Source organism: Odontesthes bonariensis, chromosome 9, assembly GCF_027942865.1.
Source record: "Odontesthes bonariensis isolate fOdoBon6 chromosome 9, fOdoBon6.hap1, whole genome shotgun sequence".
NCBI classification, from domain to species: Eukaryota; Metazoa; Chordata; class Actinopteri; order Atheriniformes; family Atherinopsidae; genus Odontesthes; species Odontesthes bonariensis.
The window spans coordinates 379,760-399,074 of NC_134514.1; the positions used below are offsets into that span (position 1 = coordinate 379,760).

General features: G+C 49.8%; 1 protein-coding gene, 1 long non-coding RNA gene and 2 other non-coding genes across 7 annotated transcripts; 1 reads left to right on the forward strand and 3 right to left on the reverse strand.

Annotated features, from left to right (window-relative positions):
* Positions 1-1,558: 1,558 nt before the first annotated feature.
* atg16l1 (ATG16 autophagy related 16-like 1 (S. cerevisiae)) lies at positions 1,559-16,312 on the reverse strand. Of its 3 annotated transcripts, XM_075472674.1 has the most exons (21): positions 16,147-16,312; positions 12,556-12,667; positions 12,351-12,444; positions 12,172-12,274; positions 11,816-11,889; positions 11,653-11,722; positions 9,908-10,089; positions 9,766-9,831; positions 9,599-9,688; positions 9,408-9,467; positions 7,900-7,944; positions 7,197-7,299; positions 6,878-6,983; positions 5,115-5,185; positions 4,934-5,005; positions 4,589-4,709; positions 4,407-4,512; positions 4,147-4,296; positions 3,970-4,017; positions 3,758-3,859; positions 1,559-2,100 (listed from the first exon to the last, which is right to left on the reverse strand). In XM_075472674.1, exons 1-21 carry the CDS (start codon positions 16,147-16,149, stop codon positions 2,007-2,009), a joined length of 1,872 nt encoding a protein of 623 aa, XP_075328789.1. In that variant the 5' UTR covers positions 16,150-16,312; the 3' UTR covers positions 1,559-2,006. The 3 variants fall into 3 exon arrangements, with proteins under 3 accessions (XP_075328789.1, XP_075328791.1, XP_075328790.1); XM_075472676.1 differs by lacking the exon at positions 7,900-7,944; XM_075472675.1 differs by lacking the exon at positions 7,900-7,944 and having other exon boundaries at positions 7,197-7,302.
* On the reverse strand, positions 5,350-5,619 carry LOC142389100 (small Cajal body-specific RNA 6). Its single transcript, XR_012770402.1, has one exon.
* Positions 11,294-11,567, reverse strand: LOC142389101 (small Cajal body-specific RNA 6). The gene has a single exon (XR_012770403.1).
* On the forward strand, positions 15,385-17,641 carry LOC142387927 (uncharacterized). Of its 2 annotated transcripts, none has more exons than XR_012770277.1 (3): positions 15,385-15,670; positions 17,104-17,215; positions 17,436-17,641. It is a non-coding gene; the product is annotated as an uncharacterized LOC142387927 (long non-coding RNA). The 2 variants fall into 2 exon arrangements; XR_012770278.1 differs by having other exon boundaries at positions 15,385-15,496.
* Positions 17,642-19,315: the final 1,674 nt, after the last annotated feature.

Here is a 19,315-nt window from a genome sequence, read left to right on the forward strand (position 1 = left end):
TACAGCGGGTTAGTTAACCCTAACAATACAGCAGGTTAGAGTTAACCCTAACTCTACAGTGGGTTAGAGTTAACCCTACAGTGGGTTAGAGTTAACCCTAACTCTACAGCGGGTTAGAGTTAACCCTAACCCTACAGCGGGTTAGAGTTAACCCTAACGCTACAGCGGGTTAAAGTTAACCCTAACTCTACAGCGGGTTAGAGTTAACCCTAACTCTACAGCGGGTTAGAGTTAACCCTAACCCTACAGCGGGTTAAAGTTAACCCTAACCCTACAGCTGGTTAGAGTTAACCCTAACAATACAGCGGGTTAGTTAACCTTAACTCTACAGCGGGTTAAAGTTAACCCTAACCCTACAGCTGGTTAGAGTTAACCCTAACTCTACAGCGGGTTAAAGTTAACCCTAACTCTACAGTGGGTTAGAGTTAACCCTAACTCTACAGTGGGTTAGAGTTAACCCTAACTCTACAGCGGGTTAGAGTTAACCCTAACTCTACAGCGGGTTAGAGTTAACCCTAACTCTACAGCGGGTTACAGTTAACCCTAACTCTACAGCGGGTTAAAGTTAACCCTAACCCTACAGCGGGTTAAAGTTAACCCTAACCCTACAGTGGGTTAGAGTTAACCCTAACTCTACAGCGGGTTAAAGTTAACCCTAACCCTACAGCTGGTTAGAGTTAACCCTAACACTACAGCTGGTTAGAGTTAACACTAACCCTACAGCTGGTTAGAGTTAACCCTAACCCTACAGCGGGTTAAAGTTTACCCTAACCCTACAGCTGGTTAGAGTTAACACTAACCCTACAGCGGGTTAGAGTTAACCCTAACCCTACAGCTGGTTAGAGTTAACCCTAACTCTACAGCGGGTTAAAGTTAACCCTAACCCTACAGCGGGTTAAAGTTAACCCTAACCCTACAGCGGGTTAGAGTTAACCCTAACCCTACAGCGGGTTAGAGTTAACCCTAACTCTACAGCGGGTTAAAGTTAACCCTAACCCTACAGCGGGTTAGAGTTAACCCTAACCCTACAGCGGGTTAGAGTTAACCCTAACTCTACAGCGGGTTAGAGTTAACCCTAACCCTACAGCGGGTTAGAGTTAACCCTAACTCTACAGCGGGTTAAAGTTAACCCTAACCCTACAGCTGGTTAGTTAACCCTAACTCTACAGCTGGTTAGAGTTAACCCTAACTCTACAGCGGGTTAAAGTTAACCCTAACCCTACAGTGGGTTAGTTACCCTAACTCTACTTTTAAGACCAGGCTTAAAACTTTCCTTCCTGATAAAGCTTATAGTTAGGGATGGCTCAGGTGACCCTGAAACATCCCATAGTTCTGCTGCTATAGGCCCAGCCTGCTGGGGGAGCTCCCATGATGCACCTCTGTTCCCTTCATATGTTTGTGTGCCACTAACTTTGGGGGTCAGGGTTCACCTCTCAGCAGTTTATTTTCCCTGGCTTCAGGAATCTGTTTCAGCTGCTGACAGGAACCCAAACTGGAACAACCGGACCTGCTGGTTCTGAGTAAACAATCTGTGACAAGAATATGCAGCAGACCAAAGTTCACATCGTCTCTCCTCTTTAATCTCCATCACATTCAAACATCTTGTATCTGAAGCATTTAGTGTGAAGCACTTCCTGTTTCTGTGGGGATGAAAGTGAGTCTGTACAAGCAAACGTCTCTGTGCACCTGAGCCAACGTCCCAGAGCGCTCTGCGTCCGTCTTATTCTTCTTCTGCTCCTCGTCCTGTGGACTCTGAGCCCTGCTCACCGTCGGCTGCCAATAAAACTTTATTGAGCGTCGGGTCCTGCACAGAGCGCGCTCAGTTTCCTTCTTCTGTCAAAGTTAAAACAACAACAAATAAAAGCTCCTGAACCCAAACGCATAAAACAGCAGCTCCGCTCGTTCCGCCCGCAGCTTCGTCGGGATGAAGACGAGTCCTCCACCACCTATGAGTCCGCTGGCTGCTGACTCCGCCCCCTGAGGTCCGGCTGACAGCGCTCAGCCAATCACATGTCAGACCACAGGATGGCCCGGCTGCCCTTCTCCACGCTGAGGACGTATGTTCCCGACGGCGACCATGACACCGAGTTGATGGCAGAGCTGCAGAAGACAACGACAGGTTGTTTACGCCTCAGAAAATCAGAATGAATCAGCAGGTTGGACCCGTTCTCCATCTGTCTGCGACTCCTTGGGGTTCTGATCCAACCCAACCCGCCTTCAGTCAGCAGCGAGCAGAACCAGTTTAAACACATCGATCCAGAAGAACCACTGATCGGGTCTAAGTAACAGATTCTTCCTGATCTCAGGAAATAACCAGAACCAATAAACCCAGAAACAGGTTCTGTCCGACTCATTTAACAAGCTGAACCAAATCTCCACAGAGTCCGTTTGGGCTTTACTGGATAAGAGTGTCTCTGTGAAAGGGTTCAGGTCATTTTATCCAATGCAGAAGACGGAACTCACTTACTTATCCAGAATAAGTAAGTAACATTTTTCTTGTGTACCAGGCTGCTTTTTGCTTGACTTTGACTGCTAAGTAGGCTTGCTGCTGGTTTAGTTTCACTGTGTGATAACAGCCCCCATTGAGACTAGTTTCAGCCAAGAGTGGCCAACTGCTAATCTTTGAGAGGGGCCTGCACTCCTGCAGACAATCAGCAGTTAGTGAAGCAGTACAAAGTAACTTATAAAAACTGTAAGGCTGTAGAACAAAGGCACTCGACTTTTTCAAGGACGACCTCCTTCTGGACTACCTCCTTCTGGACTACCATCTTCTGGACGACCTCCTTCTGGACGACCTCCTTCTGGACTACCTCCTTCTGGACTACCTCCTTCTGGACTACCTCCTTCTGGACTACCTCCTTCTGGACTACCTCCTTCTGGACTACCTCCTTCTGGACTACCTCCTTCTGGACTACCTCCATCTGGACTACCTCCATCTGGACTACCTCCTTTTGGACTACCTCCTTCTGGACTACCTCCATCTGGACTACCTCCATCTGGACTACCTCCTTCTGGACTACCTCCTTCTGGACTACCTCCATCTGGACTACCTCCTTCTGGACTACCTCCTTCTGGACTACCTCCATCTGGACTACCTCCTTTTGGACTACCTCCTTCTGGACTACCTCCATCTGGACTACCTCCTTCTGGACTACCTCCATCTGGACTACCTCCATCTGGACTACCTCCTTCTGGACTACCTCCATCTGGACTACCTCCTTCTGGACTACCTCCTTCTGGACTACCTCCTTCTGGACTACCTCCTTCTGGACTACCTCCATCTGGACTACCTCCTTCTGGACTACCTCCATCTGGACTACCTCCTTTTGGACTACCTCCATCTGGACTACCTCCTTCTGGACTACCTCCATCTGGACTACCTCCTTCTGGACTACCTCCTTCTGGACTACCTCCTTCTGGACTACCTCCTTCTGGACTACCTCCTTCTGGACTACCTTCTTCTGGACTACCTCCTTCTGGACTTACTCTAGCACTAGTTCTGCTCTTAGCTGTTTGGTTTTGGAAGGAAATGCACTTATGATTTCTTGTGACCTGAAGTTCTTTTACCTCCCGATGTGGAACACACTTATTGTAAGTAGCTTTGGATAAACGCGTCTGCAGAATGACCGTAATGTGATGTAATGAAACAGGAGCTCAATAATGGTTTAATCCTCCTTTCAGGCCATCGTTGTTCTGCAGAAACAAACCCCAGAAGGAAGAAGTCCCAGACCCTGTGGAGCTCAGGTCTGCTTCTTACTTGTGGTTTCGATCCAGAGTCCGGTCCAATTTCCCCGTCAGGACGTTCCAGATGTACAGCGCTCCATCAGCTGAGCCTCCAGCGACGTAGCTGCCGTCAGGGCTGAGAACAGCAAACAGTCAGCAGGGGAACAGCAAACAGTCAGCAAACAGTCAGCAGGAGAACGCCACCATCCGTCTCCTCTGGAGACTCAGAACCAGGGAAAAACTCACCTGAACGTGACTCTGGTCCAGTCAGCGCCACACTTGAAGCCCGGAGCACTGAAACACACACAGTGACATCACATCAGCCGGTTTCCCTCAGCCCAGGTCCATCTCTTGGACCCGTCTCCTTGGTAATGAGGTTCTGGTTCTGTCCCTCAGACGGGTCCAGGTTCTGTGCGAGCTCACCTGAAGGTCTGTCTGACGGCGTTGGAACGCAGGTCGATGATCTTCAGCAGGTCGTCTCTGGAGCAGGTGAGCAGCTCGGTGCGGTCGTGGTTCAGGTCCAGAGACGTGACCCGGCCCATCAGCTCCAGCTCCTGCACGATGCTCTCTGCCCTGAAACACAATGATCGGGTATCAATGATCTATAATCGGTCATCTATGATCGGTGGTCAATGATCGGGAATCAGTGATCAGAGGACAGCTGTACCGGGAGCAGAACCCACCTGATGTCCCAGAATCGAACCTTCTTATCGAAGTGCCCGCTCATGACGCACTGCTCCGTGCACACGATGTCGTTACAGCTGGAGCCGGCGAACACCGTCTTCATACCTGCACAGGTGGGGACAGGTGGTCAGCGCACGTCAACACTCACAGCTGGACGGACGCCTGCAGGCCAATCACGTACAGACTTTACTGCGCAGGTCCCAGAGTTTGAGCGTTCGGTCGTAGCTGCCTGACACGATCCGAGCGTTGTCCAATAGGAAGCGAGCAGAAAGAACCTTCCCGCTGTGGCCCGTCAGCGTGTGCTGGAGGAGAGAGAGCAGACGGGTCACCTGCTGTGAGGTCATAGGTCACATGATGCTTCTGTCAGGCTGTTCTGATGTAAACATGTTACTGATCACATGATCAATCAGCTGCTTCTGCTGTGAGATCAAACAATAATTCTCACTCCTAAAGACCTCTCTGTGGTTTGTTTTTCTGCAGTTCAGTCGACTAAAGTTCACTCTGGTCCCGCTGAGTTCTGACTCACCCTCAGCCGGAAGTCATCCACTGTCCAGATCCGACTGGCAAAGTCATTGGAGGCGGCCAGCAGGTACGATCCCTGTAAGACACCAACAACCACGTTAAAACGGACCCAAAGTTCAGCTGTAAACGTTCAGCTGTAAACGTTCACCTGTAAACGTTCACCTGTAAACAGAGTGAAGACTCACCGCACTGTCGAACTCGATGCTGGTGATTCCAGCGTTGCTGCCGGTCAGAGCTCCTTTGGGCTCACAGCGACCTGAACACATGAACAGATGTAGGAGCGACATCATTTTAATGTTGCAGCACAATTCTGTCGACTCATCGTCCACTCTAGATCACCATTTACCCCAATGTAACCTGGTAACTGTACTCAGATTACTCTGATGTAATCAGATTACTCTGACAGCTCAGTGTGATGAAGGTCTCAGGTTGAAAACTTGAGATCAACTCCCTCCTCCCCCTCCTGAGCCCGACGCTCCGTGCTGATTGGTTCTGTTGGATCATCATCACAGTGAGCCTGCAGACTCAGAACAGCCTCTCTGTGATGTCACATCCTGTGTGATGTCAGCAGCCGCGGGGCCCATCGCCGCATCACTGGAGCACGATGGGAGCAGACAGCAGGCTGCTGGGAGCCAGAGGCAGCAGGAGAGGATTGTGGGTAATCAGACCTTTTACTACTCATCACTGACCTTCATCACGTCTGAGTGTCCAGCTTCCTGTTGGTGCAACGCCAACTGTAAACCACTTCCTGTTGGTGCAACGCCAACTGTAAACCACTTCCTGTTGGTGCAACGCCAACGGTAAACTACTTCCTGTTGGTGCAACGCCGACTGTAAACTACTTCCTGTTGGTGCAACGCCAACTGTAAACCACTTCCTGTTGGTGCAACGCCAACTGTAAACCACTTCCTGTTGGTGCAACGCCAACGGTAAACTACTTCCTGTTGGTGCAACGCCGACTGTAAACTACTTCCTGTTGGTGCAACGCCGACTGTAAACTACTTCCTGTTGGTGCAACGCCGACTGTAAACTACTTCCTGTTGGTGCAACGCCGACTGTAAACTACTTCCTGTTGGTGCAACGCCGACTGTAAACTACTTCCTGTTGGTGCAACGCCAACTGTAAACCACTTCCTCTTGGTGCAACGCCAACGGTAAACTACTTCCTGTTGGTGCAACGCCAACTGTAAACCACTTCCTGTTGGTGCAACGCCGACTGTAAACCACTTCCTGTTGGTGCAACGCCGACTGTAAACCACTTCCTGTTGGTGCAACGCCGACTGTAAACCACTTCCTGTTGGTGCAACGCCGATTGTAAACCACTTCCTGTTGGTGCAATGCCGACTGTAAACCACTTCCTGTTGGTGCAACGCCGACTGTAAACTACTTCCTGTTGGTGCAACGCCGACTGTAAACTACTTCCTGTTGGTGCAACGCCGACTGTAAACTACTTCCTGTTGGTGCAACGCCGACTGTAAACTACTTCCTGTTGGTGCAACGCCAACTGTAAACCACTTCCTGTTGGTGCAACGCCAACGGTAAACTACTTCCTGTTGGTGCAACGCCGACTGTAAACTACTTCCTGTTGGTGCAACGCCAACTGTAAACCACTTCCTGTTGGTGCAACGCCGACTGTAAACTACTTCCTGTTGGTGCAACGCCGACTGTAAACCACTTCCTGTTAATGCACCAACGACTGTAAACTACTTCCTGTTGGTGCAACACCAACTGTAAACCACTTCCTGTTGGTGCACCAACGACTGTAAACTACTTCCTGTTGGTGCAACACCAACTGTAAACCACTTCCTGTTGGTGCAACACCAACTGTAAACCACTTCCTGTTGGTGCAACACCAACTGTAAACCACTTCCTGTTGGTGCAACACCAACTGTAAACCACTTCCTGTTGGTGCACCAACGACTGTAAACTACTTCCTGTTACAGAACTCACCTGCGATGACCTCCCACAGCTTTACCCTGCGGTCCATCCCTCCTGTTGCTACGAGACGGGAGCCGGGGCTGAACCTCACGGCGTTAACCTCGCCGTCGTGGGCATCCTGAACACACACAGAGGCAGCTTTAACACGACAGTTTCAGACCAATCAGCTGTTTTTTAGTCCAAATGTGCCGCCACCCGCCTCCAACCTCCTACCGCCTCCAACCTCTTGCCACCTGCCTCCACCCTCCACAGTGCATTCACAGTTCTGCCTGTTCTGCTTCTCTGTACGTGGCAGCTACCGTTACCGTTCACCTGCCTCTGACGTACTTACGAACACATGCAGCGCTGTGGACGGCACTCGGACCTCGGCGCAGCCGCCTGAAGATGCCTCGGTGCCCTCTGGTGACGCGCTGCAAGAGTTGGCAGTTCGACGCCTGCTGAGGAAGAGGAGCAGATTACAAACAGGGAAGATGTGTCCTTCATCATAGTTACAGGACGTACAGCGGTTAATGTGAGGAGGACAGGATCTGGACCGAGTCTGGACCGGGTCTGGACCGGATCTGGACCGGAGCTAACCGGCTCAGATTTCTGATCCACAGAGATCTGAGCCGGCTTTCTCTTCTCATTAAATCAGAATGAATCAGATCAGTTCAGGTGCTGCCTGCAGCTGTGAGGAGGGGAAGCAGAGGAAACAGCTCAGAACACACACACACAAGTGTGCAGATTAGGTGATGTCACCTGCACACAGGTGTGAGGACTCAGTCCTTCAGACTCTACTGGACTCTCCTGATCATTATTGATTAATGCTTACTGATCAGAATCATTACTGTTCACTCTGTCAGCAGCTCGACACATTGTGCTCTCTGTCAGCCAAATGATGAGCTCAGGAGTGTTAGCGGTGACCTCAGACTCCAGAACGGTTTCTAACTGGACCTGATGTGTGACAGTTCTGATCACTGACGCACACTCAGAGCACACAGGAGTCCCAGCCGAGCTGCTGACACAGCCAACAGGTAACACACACAGTCCTTCACCTGGAGGGGGCGGGGCCGAGTCCAGGCTGGACACACTCAGACACGCTGCAGACAGACAGGTGGACAGAAGGTGGTCAAAGAAACATGAACAACACCAAGAGAGGTCCCACAAACCCTCAGAGATGCCCACAGAGATGACCACAGACCGTCTGCAGACCCTCATAGACCCTCACAGACCATCATAGACCCTCTACAAAGCCTAACGGACCCCCGACAGAACCTAACAGACCCTTTACAAACCCTAACAGACCCCCGACAGAACCTAACAGACCCTTTACAAACCCTAACGGACCCCCAACAGAACCTCACAGACCCTTTACAAACCCTAACAGACCCCCGACAGAACCTAACAGACCCTTTACAAACCCTAACGGACCCCCGACAGAACCTCACAGACCCTTTACAAACCCTAACGGACCCCCAACAGAACCTCACAGACCCTTTACAAACCCTAACAGACCCCCGACAGAACCTAACAGACCCTTTACAAACCCTAACAGACCCCCGACAGAACCTAACAGACCCTTTACAAACCCTAACGGACCCCCGACAGAACCTCACAGACCCTCTACAAACGCTAACGGACCCCCGACAGAACCTCATAGACCCTCTACAAACCCTAACAGACCCCCGACAGAACCTCACAGACCCTCTACAAACGCTAACAGACCCCCGACAGAACCTCACAGACTCTCTACAAACGCTAACGGACCCCCGACAGAACCTCACAGACTCTCTACAAACCCTAACGGACCCCCGACAGAACCTCACAGACTCTCTACAAACCCTAACGGACCCCCGACAGAACCTCAGACCCTCTAAAAACCCTAACGGACCCCCGACAGAACCTCACAGACTCTCTACAAACCCTAACAGACCCCCGACAGAACCTCAGACCCTCTACAAACCCTAACAGACCCCCGACAGAACCTCACAGACTCTCTACAAACCCTAACAGACCCCCGACAGAACCTCAGACCCTCTACAAACCCTAACAGACCCCCAACAGAACCTCCCAGACTCTCTACAAACCCTAACGGACCCCCGACAGAACCTCACAGACCCCGACAGAACCCCACAGACCCTCTACAAACACTAACGGACCCCCAACAGAACCTCAGACCCTCTAAAAACCCTAACAGACCCCCGACAGAACCCCACAGACTCTCTACAAACCCTAACGGACCCCCGACAGAACCTCACAGACTCTCTACAAACCCTAACAGACCCCCGACAGAACCTCAGACCCTCTACAAACCCTAACGGACCCCCGACAGAACCTCACAGACCCTCTATAAACCCTAACGGACCCCCGACAGAACCTCACAGACTCTCTACAAACCCTAACGGACCCCCGACAGAACCTCACAGACCCTCTACAAACCCTAACAGACCCCCGACAGAACCTCACAGACTCTCTACAAACCCTAACGGACCCCCGACAGAACCTCAGACCCCGTTCAGACCCTCACAGAACCCCGTAAAGACCTTCAGACACCCCCACATACCCAAATATGTTGGAGATGGAGTCGAGCAAACCACCAGGAGGCTGCTGGGATGTCTTCCTGCTGCTCAAACACAAACAGATGGTTAAGGCTCACTGAGACGCTCTAATTTCACAGTTTGGTTACGATGCGCCCGGCGCTTTGTTGTTTTTTGTTGAAGGGATCCCCATTAGCTGTCACCAGAGGTAGCTCACCTGGGAGTTCTGCTGAGCTGTCGGTTGGGGGAGGTCTCTCCTGCACACCCCTTCCCTCCATCCTCTGCCAGCACCTCAATGTCGTCATCCCTGAGGAGGAAACACCTTCAGATTAAACAGAAAACAGTCTCACAAACATCTCAGATCAGAGTTACTGAGTCACTGACGGTTCGATGGGCAGAGGCTCTTTGGCTGCGTCCGCCAGCTCCTTCTGCAACTTGGCTTGCCGGCGCCTGAAACACAGACGGAACGGGTCGCTCAGAGATGGTCAGTACAGGCCCCGCCCCCTCCCCCAGGTGCTCTGCTTACCTGGTGTCCTTCTCGTTCTCTGCGTTGAGCTTGTTGGCCTCCTGAGCTTTCTCGGCCATCCAGCGGGACACCAGCTCCTGGTTGTCCTCTGTGGTCTTCCTGAGCTTCTCCTCCAGAGCAGAGAAGGTTATCTGCAGGGCGTCGTACTCATCCTTCAGCGTCTGATTGGCCCGCTCCAGGTCCTGCAGGGTCACGGTACAATAACAGTCACACCTGATCAGGTAACTGGGACCACAGCCGACAGACCCAAAAATGAATATACCAAGAACTCAATAAATACAAAACTACAGATCAATCATGTATCCATCCAGGCCGCCGCCTTTGGCTCGGGTTAGGGGTCAGGACGCCGCCTTTGGCTAGGGGTCAGGACGCCGCCTTTGGCTAAAGCTAGGGGTCAGGACGCCGCCTTTGGCTAAAGCTAGGGGTCAGGACGCCGCCTTTGGCTAAAGCTAGGGGTCAGGACGCCGCCTTTGGCTCGGGTTAGGGGTCAGGACGCCGCCTTTGGCTCGGGTTAGGGGTCAGGACGCCCCTTTGGCTAGGGCTAGGGGTCAGGACGCCGCCTTTGGCTCGGGTTAGGGGTCAGGCCGCCGCCTTTGGCTCGGGTTAGGGGTCAGGACGCCGCCTTTGGCTCGGGTTAGGGGTCAGGACGCCCCTTTGGCTAGGGCTAGGGGTCAGGACGCCCCTTTGGCTAGGGCTAGGGGTCAGGCCGCCGCCTTTGGCTCGGGTTAGGGGTCAGGACGCCGCCTTTGGCTAGGGGTCAGGCCGCCGCCTTTGGCTAGGGGTCAGGCCGCCGCCTTTGGCTCGGGTTAGGGGTCAGGCCGCCGCCTTTGGCTCGGGTTAGGGGTCAGGCCGCCGCCTTTGGCTAGGGGTCAGGCCGCCGCCTTTGGCTAGGGGTCAGGCCGCCGCCTTTGGCTAGGGGTCAGGCCGCCGCCTTTGGCTAGGGTTAGGGGTCAGGCCGCCGCCTTTGGCTCGGGTTAGGGGTCAGGCCGCCGCCTTTGGCTCGGGTTAGGGGTCAGGCCGCCGCCTTTGGCTCGGGTTAGGGGTCAGGCCGCCGCCTTTGGCTCGGGTTAGGGGTCAGGCCGCCGCCTTTGGCTCGGGTTAGGGGTCAGGCCGCCGCCTTTGGCTAGGGGTCAGGCCGCCGCCTTTGGCTCGGGTTAGGGGTCAGGCCGCCGCCTTTGGCTAGGGGTCAGGCCGCCGCCTTTGGCTCGGGTTAGGGGTCAGGCCGCCGCCTTTGGCTAGGGGTCAGGCCGCCGCCTTTGGCTAGGGGTCAGGCCGCCGCCTTTGGCTAGGGGTCAGGCCGCCGCCTTTGGCTAGGGGTCAGGCCGCCGCCTTTGGCTAGGGGTCAGGCCGCCGCCTTTGGCTCGGGTTAGGGGTCAGTGTGATGAAGGTCTCAGGTTGAAAACTTGAGATCAGCTCCCTCCTTCTCTGCCCCACGCTCCGGTTCTGTTGGATAATCACCACAGAGAGCCTGCAGAGTCTCAGAACAGCCTCTCTGTGATGTCACATCCTGTGTGATGTCACATCCTGTGTGATGTCAGCAGCTGCGGGGCCCATTGCTGCATTACTGAAGCATGATGGGAGCAGAGAGCGGGCTGCTGGGAGCCAGAGGTAGCAAGAGAGGATTGTGGGTAATCAGACCTTTTACTGCTCATCACTGACCTTCATCACCTGCTGACAGGAACGTTCTGATTGGATGTCCCAGAATACCTTTCAGAGCCCCGCCCCCAGGTGTGTAAAGGTTTTACCTGCAGACTGCTCCTCAGCTCCCGACAGTCTCCCTCCAGGCCGCCGATCTGCTGCTGATAGTCCGACATCCTGAACACATTATTGATCAGCGATCAGCTGGCAGACACGCCCACAGAACAGCAGATGTGATGTCACTAACTGCGTGTGCACGTGCGTCCTCACCTGGTCTCGTTTATCTGGATCTCTTTATCCTTCTGCTGGATCTGGTTGTTGAGTTCAATCACACTCTGAGCCAGCTGCAGGAGACACAGTACAGGTCACATTGTGTTTCCAGGACTTTCAAGGACTCCCCAGGACCATCACATCTCAATCAAAGGAAAATAGCCTGAAGGCTGAGACAGGTCAGATGTTGTCGTGCACAGAACAGACGATGTAAACAAAGAACTAACGGGTCACAGAAACCTGCCAGCATCACATGACGGCTAAAGCCTGATTTATGGAGGGTCTCCCCCTGATCTAAGGTCCACTCCACAGCAGGACTGGTTCTGGTTCTGTCAGAGGGTGATGAAGGTACCGACCTCTCCCCGTTTCTTGTGCAGCTCCGTCAGCTCCTCCTGATGGCGGATCCTGATCTGGGCCATCTCCTGCTGCAGGGCGTCGCTGCGGCCCGGGTCCGCCGGGCTGGAACAGAACCAGGAAATGTTACAGGTTATGCTGACGACTCGCCGCGGTTCTGGCCGTCCTCCTGGGATCTCACCTGGACTCGTGTCCCCTCTGGACCTCATACTTATCCGTCTGGTACCGCTCCGACAGCACGGACTGCAGGTCCGACTTCTCCAGCAGACGGTTATCTGGAACCACACGATGACATCATCACAAACCAGTTCTGGTCCAGAACCGAGCTCAGGGCCAGTTCTGCTTCAGAACCTGAACAGAACTGTAACAGAGCTGGTGTCACTCACACTGCTGGACGATCTCCTCGAAGGTGTGCCTCTGCACTCGGTCTCTGAGCTTCAGCTGATCTGAGATGTGTCTCTTCCACGTGCACTCCGTCCGCCGCTCCGCCATCACCACCTGGTGGACAAATCACACGCACCTTCAGAGTCACATGGCACTGAAAGGATCGGATTATTGGCTAAATTACAATCAGACTGAGTTATTAAGTGCATGTAGACACCTTAATCTGACTAAGAACTGGATCGGATGGGATTCAGAACCCGAGATAACTGGGCTGAAAGTCACTCTAAACCTGCTTGTAGACGCTGAAGCACGAGGTGAATCAGACTTTGCGTTCTGCGCATGCTCCAGATGTTTTCCCGGGGTCGTGACCCGGAAGTCAAAGGAGACGATATTCCTGTTGTTGTCGCCGTCAGAAAGAAACAAACAACGCGATGGAGAATGCTCCGTTGGGCATCGAGTTTGTGCAACAAGCAGCTCATCACAGACCAAATGTAGAGGGACGTAGCTTCATCTGGCTCTGCGTTCTCCATCTTTCTCCAATGCCTGAGTTTGTTGTTGTTGTTGGTGGTGAAGAGGTCAACAGGAAGTGGCTCTATTAGCAACAGCTGGAATGGGTACAGCGCCACCTATCATACCGGGGTATGACACGCTTTGTGCCTCTGATCCCATTCATTCACTGCCATATATCCAAGGAGAATTACCCTCGCTCAGCTCAGTCTGATTGTAATTTAGCCAATAATCTGATCCTTTCAGAGCCATGTGACCTCACTGAGTGATCAATGCTAAAAACATCCCATCAAAACTGGGTTCACAGCGTTACCGGTAGCAACGGCACCGCCACTGCTGCTAAATGAATCCAACTTTAATCTCAATCTGGAGTTTAACAGATTTAAACGTGCCAAAGCAACACAAACCCAGCACTGCTCACCACCTGCCTGCGGGAGCCAATCACAGCGGTTCTACCAGCTTCCTGATGAAGTTTGGACGAGCCAATCACAGCGGTTCTACCAGCTTCCTGAAGTTTGGACGAGCCAATCACAGCGGTTCTACCAGCTTCCTGATGAAGTTTGGACGAGCCAATCACAGCGGTTCTACCAGCTTCCTGATGAAGTTTGGACGAGCCAATCACAGCGGTTCTACCAGCTTCCTGATGAAGTTTGGACGAGCCAATCACAGCGGTTCTACCAGCTTCCTGATGAAGTTTGGACGAGCCAATCACAGCGGTTCTACCAGCTTCCTGAAGTTTGGACGAGCCAATCACAACCAGGACAGATCATCAGTGATGCTAACCAGGAACAGATCATCTGCGATGCTAACCGGGAACAGATCATCTGTGATGCTAACCAGAACAGATCATCTGATGCTAACCAGGACAGATCATCAGTGATGCTAACCAGAACAGATCATCTGATGCTAACCAGGACAGATCATCTGTGATGCTAACCAGAACAGATCATCTGTGATGCTAACCAGAACAGATCATCTGATGCTAACCAGGACAGATCATCTGATGCTAACCAGGACAGATCATCTGTGATGCTAACCAGAACAGATCATCTGATGCTAACCAGAACAGATCATCTGTGATGCTAACCAGGACAGATCATCTGATGCTAACCAGGACAGATCATCTGATGCTAACCAGAACAGATCATCTGTGATGCTAACCAGAACAGATCATCTGATGCTAACCAGAACAGATCATCTGTGATGCTAACCAGGACAGATCATCTGATGCTAACCAGGACAGATCATCTGATGCTAACCAGGACAGATCATCTGTGATGCTTACCAGGACAGATCATCTGTGATGCTTACCAGGACAGATCATCTGATGCTAACCAGGACAGATCATCTGTGATGCTAACCAGGACAGATCATCTGATGCTAACCAGGACAGATCATCTGATGCTAACCAGGACAGATCATCTGTGATGCTAACCAGGACAGATCATCTGTGATGCTTACCAGGACAGATCATCTGTGATGCTAACCAGGAACAGATCATCTGCGATGCTAACCGGGAACAGATCATCTGCGATGCTAACCGGGAACAGATCATCAGTGATGCTAACCAGAACAGATCATCTGTGATGCTAACCAGGAACAGATCATCTGTGATGCTAACCAGAACAGATCATCTGTGATGCTAACCAGGAACAGATCATCTGTGATGCTAACCAGGAACAGATCATCTGTGATGCTAACCAGAACAGATCATCTGTGATGCTAACCGGGAACAGATCATCTGATGCTAACCAGAACAGATCATCAGTGATGCTAACCAGGAACAGATCATCTGTGATGCTAACCAGGAACAGATCATCTGTGATGCTAACCAGAACAGATCATCTGTGATGCTAACCAGGAACAGATCATCTGTGATGCTAACCAGGAACAGATCATCTGTGATGCTAACCAGAACAGATCATCTGTGATGCTAACCGGGAACAGATCATCTGCGATGCTAACCGGGAACAGATCATCTGATGCTAACCAGAACAGATCATCAGTGATGCTAACCAGGACAGATCATCTGTGATGCTAACCGGGAACAGATCATCTGTGAAGCTAACCAGAACAGATCATCTGTGATGCTAACCAGGAACAGATCATCTGTGATGCTAACCAGAACAGATCATCTGTGATGCTAACCAGGAACAGATCATCTGTGATGCTAACCAGGAACAGATCATCTGTGATGCTAACCAGAACAGATCATCTGTGATGCTAACCAGGAACAGATCATCTGTGATGCTAACCAGGAACAGATCATCTGTGATGCTAACCAGGAACAGATCATCTGCGATGCTAACCAGAACAGATCATCTGATGCTAACCAGAACAGATCATCAGTGATGCTAACCAGGAACAGATCATCTGTGATGCTAACCGGGAACAGATCATCTGCGATGCTAACCGGGAACAGATCATCTGATGCAGGTAAGCTTCCTGTCTCACCTGTACTCCTGGAACTGGACTCTCGTGGCCTTCACCTGAGGACACATCCTGTTCTGAGTCCTGAGCTAAAGAGCCTGAACGGTCAGACCTCAGTTCCCTGCTCTGAATGTTCTGGGAACACACATCTGAGCAGCTTCAGATTCACCTGGCTCTCAGGTATCACTCACAAACATTTAAAAACACACGTCATCAGTGACGTTACAGGTGGCTCTCCTGATAAGACGTTTAACTAAGTTTTCATTCTGCTACCTGTGAGAATAACCTGTGACAGATGTGGCTCACCTCTGAAAAAAGCTTAGCTCCCCAGTTAGCTCCCCGGTTAGCTCCCCGGTTAGCTCCTCAGTTAGCATTAGCCGCTAACAGGAAGACCCCGCTCTGGCGCATTAACAGAACCGGGAACCGTTACGACGCCTTTATTCTATCCGAAAGCGGAACCGTGGTTCGGTTCGGAGCTGTGGGCTTTTCCGACGAGAATGAAGGGCCCCGGGTCGCGTTCACGCCGCTGCAGCCGGTAAATCTCCGGAGGACAAACACCCGTGACTCAACATGTTAGCATGCTAGCTGCGGAGCTGTGCGCCGCTCCAGGAGGATCAATAACCTGATTAATAACCTGATCAGAACCCAACTCTCACCATGCACGGGCGGCTCGGGTCCTCCGCGGGCTCTTCGGTACTCTGGCTGAGCTTGTGTAACGGATCTGGATGTTTTAGGTTCCGCTTCTGATGTTAACCAACATCAGCTTCTTCCGCTGCTCCGTTCCGACTCTGCGCCATTTTGGCTCCGCCGCCTGTTTCCTGGAGGGTCGCAGGAAAATGACGTCAGTGTAAATCTTATTTATAAGATTCCAGATTTATCTGGATTTCTTATAAATAAAGATTTATTTTTTTAGGAACTTTATTAAATATTTAGAATTTCCAGTAAGAATAACATGTTTTCTCAGAGTTGTAACAGGATGAGATTAGTTCAGGTGTTTAAATATAAACTTACTGATATATTTATATAATATATATATGAGATATATTTATATGACATATAATATATATATGAGATATATTTATATGACATATAATACATATATGAGATATATTTATATGACATATAATACATATATGAGATATATTTATATGACATATAATATATATATGAGCTATATTTGTATGATATATAATATATATATGATATATAATATATATGTGATATGTATTTATGAGTCTGGGAGTTATTAAAGGTGAAACATCAGATCAGGAAATAAATAAATAAAGTAATTGCTTGATGTTTTCTGTCAGCTGAATGTGGTATTTATACAGAACCATAATGATGTTTCCCTTCATAAAGTGTTAAATAAAACTTTATATATAATTTGACAGATAACAGTAACAACAACACAGGTTTATAATGTTTCCTTCTTAAACTGCAGAACAATAAGAATTTACATTCGTGTGAATAAGCAAGTTATAGAATCAGTTTGTTTGTTTGAAGATTTGAAAATTTTGAAAAACACCACATCAGCCCCTTTGAGTAATGCTGAGCAATGTTACATTTATGCCCTGTGAAACCTCATCATTGACTCCTATCCTCCGTGCATACAGATGATCTGTGATGGAGCTCATTTCATTTCCAACATTGAGGCTAAATGGCCGGGATCAGTTCATGATTCTAGGATGTTCCGAGCATCCTCACTGGCACAGAGGTTTGCACAAGGTGAGAATTTTACTGACCCGAAGGAGTGTACTTTTGAAGTAAGGTGTAGCATAGGCAGAATTTTGGTGATGTAATGAGAGGTCAGGTGTAGAGGTCATCTTAAGGAATTTAAAGTGCTCGTCATACTTTATTATAGATAGCCATATAAGGCACACATTGCATCAAATTGCCTAAAGTCTTAACACATGTATATCCATCCAACATTTCTCTTATTCTGCAGCAGAGTTCAGTGGTGTCCTGCCTGGGGACAGAGGCTATGCATGCTGGCCGTACCTCCTCACGCCATGTCCTCAGGGCTTAATTTGAGCCGGAACTCTGAAATTGGATCCGCCACCTCCCGTGTCACTATGAAAAATAAATCGCCAAAATGAAAAAAAAAACACTGTTTGTGCGGTGTTCAATGTTGTTATATGTCTAGTTAGTCTTTATTCCCCACTGAAGTTCCTCAAAAATCTTGTGTTTGCCTTTTTGATGCGTTTCAATTTTCAGGGTAAGGGCGGGGGGAGAGGGGGGGGGGGGGAGACACATACGCTTGCGCTGGTTGAATAACAGTTAGCTTCGTGTCTACGATGTCAAAAAGACAACAAACTTTACTTAACTTTTTCAAAGTCAGTGACCAGTCTGGTCCAAAACGATCAAAAATAGTTTCCGAAAATCATGAGTGTGAAGACCACAGTGGAGAGAGCCGTAGCATGCAGCCTGCCACTGATGCTGCTAATGCACCTGTCGTTAGAGGGCGTTAGAGAGCGACTCACACGGGGAAGGAGATGAAGAGGACGAGACGAATGATGGGCGCTTGGAATCTGCGAGAAATAGTGATGGCGATGAAGCAGGTGTTGTCAGGGACACTCGCGATGGGTAAATCTGGACGGACGCCCAGTTTACACAGAAAAAAAAAAGAGTTTTCCATGGCTGAGGAATATATCTTTCCATGCTGTGTTTGATTATTGGGTGGTCTATGGTTTAATTTGTCTGCAAATCTATATTGAAATCGTAACTTCGTAGAAATCGTAATTCCCACAAGCCTGTTGCTGTTTTGTTTCTCTCTTCCGTTAATTTAACGGACAGATATGATTGCTACTAGTGAAAATGTTGCAGTATATATATTTTTTTACATTCCGCACTTATGCGGTGCAGTGTTACATCGTTCTGTAATACAAATAAAAATTGACCTGATGTGGAAACATCGTCTGTAGGCAGTGTATTTTTTTTGTTCCCTTACCTATAACACCCCCCCTCTGCGTTCCGGCACCTCCCACTTTACAAATTAAGCACTGCATATCCTGATCCAGGAACAAGGGCGGAGAGGGCAGTCCACCATGCACATGCACATGCACATGCACATGCACATGCACATGCACATGCACATGCACATGCACATGCTACAACAAGGGCACGGATAGAAATGACCTTTGGCCAAATTAAATCCAGGTTCATTGCTTAAACTTCTCAGGCACCATGGCCGACTTCTGACAGAGCCATCTTAAATGAATAGTATACTTCATATTTCATACATTTTGTCTTGTGGACAACTTTTCAGGCTGAAGTCTTTTCTTGCTTGAGTCCCTGCAGGTTCCAGTGCCTGAAAGGCCTCAGTTTCTCCTGACACAGTGAGGGACCTGTACAGGGACACATATTTCCTTTGATCCTTGTTGTTGTGTGAGTCAGAACTCCTTTTCATAATTTAGCATTGACACAGTAGCAGTTTAAGTCAGAGCAAGTGTAAGAAGGCTGAATGGACAGAGATGATTTATAACTTTCCACACGTTAGGTCATGGCACCCCACTGTGAATATAAATGTAAAAACACATTTCTAACACTTTGCATGAACCGTACAATAATGACAAGTTTGAGTTCAAGTTGTGTTGAATTGTTTAATTATTATTACATGTTTCTCAAGCTGTGGAGAGAAAACAGAATTAAATACAGTTCAACCTATGACCTTCTCCTTTATCTGAATTTATACTAACATCCCTCTCCAGTTTCATAATCTCTAGCTTGATCTTTTTTATTTTCAGTTTCTTGTGTTCATATCTAGTTTGGTGCTCTCTTTATTGGACAAACACATTTCTTCAAAGGCTACTTACCACTCTGAAACAT

What these genes read in the sequence shown, in the direction of transcription:
- atg16l1 (XM_075472674.1), bottom strand. An exon ending in ATCCAGATAAACGAGACCAG is followed by an intron (nt 11,723 to 11,815) that starts GTGAGGACGCAC and finishes TAATGTGTTCAG; the next exon opens with GATGTCGGACTATCAGCAGC. An exon ending in GCTGTGGGAGGTCATCGCAG is followed by an intron (nt 5,186 to 6,877) that starts GTGAGTTCTGTA and finishes TCATGTGTTCAG; the next exon opens with GTCGCTGTGAGCCCAAAGGA.